Below are 7,077 nucleotides of genomic sequence, written 5' to 3'. Positions count from 1 at the left end.
CTTTCCCTATAATTGAAATAAACCTACCTTTGCTTCTTCTTGTTCAAAACTACTGTTGAATATCTGACTCACACTTTCAAACGAAACTGTGAGGGGGAGCATGAAATTCTCAAACTCATCCTCGTCTTCACCTACAGGAAAAGAAACCAAAACAAAACAGCAAAAGCATCATCACATCACACTCACACTGTTGTTTGGAAGGGTCAGTGTCTTAGGCTTTTATAGAAAAATCTCACTGACATCATGGGAACTTTCCTACGACCTACAGGAACAAAAACCGGAGGTTTGACATATTTTTACTACTATGAACAAAGATGACAAATTGTTGACCGCAAACAACTTGTATCTGAGACTGGCATGTCTCCGCTTTTCACATTTTTCTCCTTTTCATATTTCTGTTTTCTCTGTTAATCTGACAGCATTTGTTCGGTACCCTAGAAGAATATTCACATAAGAAAGTCAAGACTCAACAGTTAGAACATGTTCGATTTAAAACTGCAACAATAAATTAGACCCTTTCACAGGTGTACTTTGTAGTATGATGTTTAAATCACAATCTTTTCCGATCTTTTTTCTACTGCCTACCTATTTAGTATACAGAATGAAGCTGCTGTGGAAATACATCTGGACTGTGGTGGGGTTATTTGTGTAACACTATCGCCTCATTTGTTTCAGAAGGTGTGAATTTAGAGTAAAAGAAACAAGATGTTGTGGGTAGGGAAAAAGAGATTGTCTTGGTTAGACAGCTGAAAGATAACCTGGTAATCTGGATTGTTTTTGTTTTGCTATGACACTGAACAAGTTACTATAAACAACAAAAACTTTTTAGAAATGGCAATTTGCATGAGGATTGGGACTCACACTACTTATCTTTAGGCCCTTAATGAGGGTAACTTGCCTCTCCCATGTAGATTCCCCTCGAGAGTAATTCAGAGTAGGAACTTAATTTATGTTCTTTAAAGAGCTCTTTGCTATAGGGCTTCTCTCCCTTCTCTCTTCATTGGCAAAGTCGGGCAAAGTAGGTTGCAATGGAAGTTATGGAGGAGTCTTTTCTGTGTCAAATTGGTTGTGCAAAGTTAGCGTAAGCTTTACAGTTTAGTTTCTACACTCCACATACCCATCTGTAAAATGGGCCTATTTCCAGTCTCTTCTCTCTAGGGATACTGAAAGACCCACATCACTCACCTCAGTACAGCAGTAAGAATGACAGAAAAGGCCAACATGAAAAAAGGCTGGGAAGAAAAAACAGTCACAACAGAAAGCAAAGCATGGACTAACACATAAATCCAGATGACAACACAGGAAAAAAAAAAATTCAAAATACTCATTTGCTTCTCATTAAGCCAGGATGACACATCTTCTGAACTGCAAGGGGCAAATATCCTCTGACAGAAATAATTGTGATCCTGCAATTAAAACTGCCTCATAACAATGTAAATATTTACAATGGAGAGAAAGGGAAAGTTGCAGAGGCAATCCCAATTATAGCATTTCCTCAGATCTGAATAGGTTGTGACCTGAACTGCTTCCCTTTCATAAAGGGCTTTCGTGCCCATTTTTCCAGGTGCTTTTTTTAAAAACAAAGGGAATACTTTCAGTAACTTACTGATACTGCACTGATCAGCCATAGCTATGGAGCCTTTAAATCACAATCTGTGTTCAAGAACTTTCTTAAATCAGCGAAGTAACTGACCAAATCTGTGACGTGCATCCTGCACCTGCAGCAGAACTGAAGAGGGTGAGACACTTTGTGCCAGATTTCAGAGCTACTGCTGGCACCAATAGGATCTAGTGGACTTTAGGAAAATCCAATTCTGTCCATCTTTGCCTGTCTCCTCTGCAATCTTCTCTCTGCTGCTTTTAACCAGAGTCAGTGTTTTTATCTTCTTCCGATTACTCACAGCAACCCCAGACTATTCATTCAGCTTTTTGTTTCTATCTCCTTCCTTTGCCAACTCCAACTCCTCAGGCAGTTCCAATACAGTATTAGTTCCTGTGCTCACAATGTCTTCGCTCAACCAGCATCAGCATTAGCTCCTAGGAGCTAAATTATTTCTACATGCATTGCATATTCTGATGTTTTTCTCCTTTTAATTGCTTATCAGATTTTCCTCCGAGAAAAAAAAAAAAAAAAAAGACCAATCCTTTAGAAAGAGTCCCGTGCTGGTATTGTCCCATGCTAGCGTACAGTCTAACAGAAGTCATCTGGATACCGCTCTATGCAGGATCAGGGCTCAAATGCTGTTTACAGAGTTCTCAGGACAACCCTAAGTTATCACAACATAGCAAAAGTAATACTCCATTTCATCTCGAGTGCTGCGTATCATTAGAAGACAATCTCCATGAAGATACTATACGCACATCCAAATTCAAGCTGAACCCTTCCTGAAGGCAGAATCTCAAGCTTACATTGTTAAAAAAGTTGAGAAGACCAAAGAGCTACCAGAATATCCAACATTGACTAGGACCAACACTTTAATGACAAACCAGCTAGTTCTGGAAATGAGGTAAGGGGAAATCTTGAGCGCTATTTCTGTTTCAAATTTCAGTGTAGGCAGCGAAGAACGAATATACAATTAGTATCCTATATAGTATTGCCCTACTAATAAAATAATATATAAGTTTTCAAAAGAGCAAAACAGATTACTAACTATAGATTTCTTTTGGATTCCTGTACAAGCCACATTCTCATCCCATGAACAGTGCAGTATTAATAAGGAAAGGAAGAAACTATCGTAAACAAACCTACCATGGTACATTGTTCATTTTCTATAATTCAAACTATACATACACATCCTTATTATGTCCTCTGAAAGACAAGAGATGCCCCACTTGTAGGTTATAGTAGATCAGTGTGTGGCTTACAGCAACGGTGTTTTAAATTTGCTTCACTTGGAGAGGTTTGGCACTGAGCATGACTGCACATACCTGTAAGTACAGGACACTGACAAATCATACTGAATAGCTCCCCAAGGGATCTTCTACCGCTTAGATCTACTCCTTTTGGTAGTGCAGAAGAAAAAGTGATTAAATTTATAAATCCTAGTAAAAACTTTTATTTAAAGATAACTGTTGCTGGTGTTCTTACATTAGTTTTGTTACTATAGACTTCACACAAAAAAATATTCAGTTTGCTTTTGAAATCCTGGACTAAGAATCTTGGACAAAATGATGCAATTTTAAATGCCAAAAAAATTATTAAAACCACAACCTGGGGCACATAAGGAATTCAAAGTCTAATTATATTCATATGAGGTTAAAGTAATTAAACAGAAACCAAAGTGCATTTTGAAGCAAATATCAATTAATATATTACTGTTGTTTTTTCCCACAATTAAATTTTGCCAGTCACTGCAACAGCACATTGTTTAAAATGTAGATGTTCTGAATTTACTGTATTCAGCTAATCTCCGCAAATATTTCTACATCAAACAAATACTTAAAACAACCCCCACCAAAAAAAAAAATCAATCTTAATTTTGTTTCCACATAAATTGTTTATCATTTATATAAAAGAATTTTATATAAAGCTCTTCATTTAATTTGAAAAAAAAAGAGAGAATACAGTTGGTACAATGCTTTTTTGACTAAAAATGTCTAAAAATGCCAGTTTGCACAGTTTGAAAAATATCTGTTGATTCACAAGGTAAGAATACTGCCATTTAATGCTCCAAAACCACATAGAAAGGACAGTCTGTGTACACCTTACTTTTTAAATTTGGATCCTAAAACGCAACCTACAGCTGTTCGTGCTTCTAGATGTGCTTTTCTATCAGTTCAAACCCAAATTTATTCACACACAAAGGACAATAGCCAGAAGAGTGATGTATGCTTCTTCCAGATACTCCTAATCGTTTCTGATCTTGTAGAACTGTTAATCCAGAGGAATCAAAACCACCTCTATCAGCTTGTAGCCAGTCATGTTACGTGTCTGCATTTTGGCCGACAGATAATTACACAATTTCTACTTTGAGATGTAATTTTTAATACCTGTGATCTCGTTTGTACCAATTTTTTTTCCTTGTAGGATGAGTTACTGAAACTGCACGTGTAGCCCATTGTATATTAGAAAACGTACCTATTGCTTATGTTATATGACACTGAGCCAGTACCGAGCAGTACTTGCAGTTTAACTGCAAGTAAATGCAGGTCCAGCTCTCCAGCCTTTCTTTAAGAAAAAGCCGATATATACGGATCAGCCTTGCCTCACAGTTAACCGTTTTCCGCTCCGCTCAGCAGCAGCCAGGACAGGCACCCGTTATGAGCAAGGGGAGTAACAACTCCTGGTGGCTTACGACTGTCAATCTCTCCCGCACACGTGCACGTGTGGCCTAGTTAAGTCCTCGTACAAAATCAGTACGCTAAAGACTTGCCGCCTTACGGTCTGAAGGCCCCCACCAGCGGTCCCCCGGGAACACCTACGGGCACCCCTCCTCGCAAGAGCGGTCTGTAAGGCAGATCCTCGCAGGCATAAGCCCACAACTCTGAACGGGGCCTCTGATCGGAGGCAATTTGAGACGTGCTGCATTCTTCACCATCAGCTTCTTTAACGTACCATTTGTTTCAGTGTTCATTTGGCCCAGCCCAGCCTTCCCCGTTTAGACAACGGGATCATGCAGACGGAGTTGTGCGTTTTACTCCGGTGTCCAAGGGCGGCGCCTGGATTCAAAGTGACCCGAGTCCTTTATCACATCTAGCTAATAAAGCGTGCACTGGGTTTTACACACATCTAACCTCTCTTAAGGAGAACTCTAAAGGTAATCCCAAGTGCATATTTAGTATTGCTGGTTGAACTGCAGAACTCTCATCAATGCTTATTAAAACTCACAGGTTCTTTGTACATTGGGAACTTGCATGAAGAAGTGAAATTAAAAAACCTTCTACTAGAAGCTGAAAGGTTCTGGCATAATCAGTATGTCACCTGGAAATGCAAAATACTTAGGCACTTAATGTTGAAAATCCTCATAGCTAATACAAAAAGCACTTCCGTGCAAAAAAAAAATACTCATCCTGCTTATTTCTCCAACAGAAGGCAACAAACAAATACACTGTTATTGCTTGATGCTGTAAATCTCAAAAGTTGATAGGCAATGATTTAAATACTAACTATAAGATATTTACTATACAATTAAGCTGCTCTTTGATTGGTTTAATAACCTTAAAAATTCCTAGAATGACACAAGACGGCGAGGTGTCTCAGGGACATGCGAGGAGGACCTTACCTAAATCTACCATGAGAAGACGAGTGAGGGCAGTGTAGAACATTGTCCGGCACCTAAGGTCACTGAGGCTGTAGTTATCACTGACACTCAGGAAAGGGAAGTGCTTACTCTGTTGAAACATAAGCGTACGAAAAGTTAAGCGTTCTACAAAATTTACTACACACAATGTGTTTTAACATAGTAAGGAAACTTACTGTGTGATTCTGAAGCATGAATTTCACAGCCTCTATTTTCACAAGCTTTTTCAGGAGACTATAAGTAGCAGGTGTTACGGAAAAATCAGCCTTGCAGCATTATGATTATATTATCAGGTTCTACAAACTTTCAGGAATTTTTAGTGAGGAAAAAATCCTAACTGAAACAACAACAAATGTACATTAAAAAAAAATAATCGGAATTTCATCTAGAAATACACGTCATAGAGATATTCTTTAGAACATTAAAGACCGTAATCTATTATTAATTAAAGCAATTACTTTTTATGGCATATATTCTAGTCACAAAAGAGATGAATGAACTAAATGACTTTTATAATTAAACGGAGAGTTTCTGATAATAAATGGTGCTGTTTTTTCCCCAGATAGACACGTGTTATCAGCATGTTAAAAAAAAAAAAATAGTGGTTTTGCAACTGCCCGTGTTGAAGAAGACCGGCACTTGGCAATGGGACTGGCAGCAGCCCTAAGCAGCTCTGAACGGCCTCAAAATCACAGAGGTGATCTTCCAGACCTGTCAAAAATCACATTTAATTTGTTACAGTTGCAACAGATAAAACCACATCTCATACATTCTAAGCCATGTTAAACACTTAACCAAAGTATTTTCACATGTATAAGAACCGAATGGAAACTTCTTAAACCGTACAAAGTCTCAGAGCCAGAGCAAAGTCCCTAACAAGGTGGTATAGCTGGGAATTTTGCATCTATGGGTACTTCCACAGGAATCCCAGTTCCTTCAACTTTATAAAATACAAAGCCAATCTAACTGACTACTGCTGAGTGAACCGAAATCTCCCACTCCACCAACTGGCTAAATTCAAGCCAGTGACAGCCCAGCCGGCAGGTAACTACCGTAGTTGAGCGTCGGGCCCAGCCACCACGCTCTGCCCTCAATGTATCCTCTGGATAACCTCCGGAAGGTTCACTGGTCTGCTCTACGCGTCGCTCTAGCAAAGCTAAGCGACTTCTGGGCTGAAGCTCCGGGCCCTGGTCCAGCAGGGTGAGCCTGACTTTGTACCTGCTCGTATACAAAAGCTCCTAGGGACATGCACACTAAATGACAGAGAAGCACCGTTTTTCCTGGACTGCATATATTCTACAGATCACATATTCTAGAATGACTTACTAGATAGTTACATCTGATGAAATGTAGTATTTTTCTTAAGGTTTCTTTTAAAAAGCATGAGAAATCCTATTAAATCAAAAGTTGAGTTTGCAAAAACTATGTTACAGAAGCTCTTAAAGTTCAGATGGTTAAGATTTGTTTCACAACTTGAACCCTGTCCTAGCTGTGTGAATTATGAACACCTTTAACAGCACAGGCACACACTGATTCCCTGTCTCAGGTGATTCAAACATTTGGGGTTGGGCGCAGGAGGGAATACTGTGCATTGCAGTAAGAGCCATGCTGACATCTTGGCGAGCTGTGGCACAGAGGTAACCACTGCCACGAGGGATGTTTGCAAACAACGAGCGAGAATGGCCAAAGCAATGGCCTGGAGTTTCTGAGTTCGGCTTCTCCTTCGTTTGACATGAAATTGCTGGATGACTTTCAGCAAGTCAGTTAAATTCCACTGTCTCGGTTCTGCTTCTGTACAATGGGGATATAAAAGGCTTTGTGATATCACAGTATACTA

The 7,077-nt window shown here is 39.2% G+C and overlaps 1 protein-coding gene across 1 annotated transcript in view; it reads right to left on the bottom strand.

The window, feature by feature from the left end:
• Window positions 1-7,077, bottom strand: part of RANBP17 (RAN binding protein 17) — a gene marked incomplete at both ends in the record, with an annotated part of 129,505 nt that overhangs the window by 33,331 nt on the left and 89,097 nt on the right. The window contains 3 exons of the mRNA XM_010284211.1: window positions 28-131; window positions 5,223-5,331; window positions 5,417-5,480. Coding sequence (XP_010282513.1) covers window positions 28-131; window positions 5,223-5,331; window positions 5,417-5,480 — 277 coding nt within the window. The remainder of the gene's footprint in view (window positions 1-27; window positions 132-5,222; window positions 5,332-5,416; window positions 5,481-7,077) is intronic.

Source organism: Phaethon lepturus, unplaced genomic scaffold (genome assembly GCF_000687285.1).
Source record: "Phaethon lepturus isolate BGI_N335 unplaced genomic scaffold, ASM68728v1 scaffold21143, whole genome shotgun sequence".
Taxonomy (NCBI): Eukaryota; Metazoa; Chordata; class Aves; order Phaethontiformes; family Phaethontidae; genus Phaethon; species Phaethon lepturus.
This window is presented reverse-complemented; position numbering and strand designations above follow the sequence as displayed.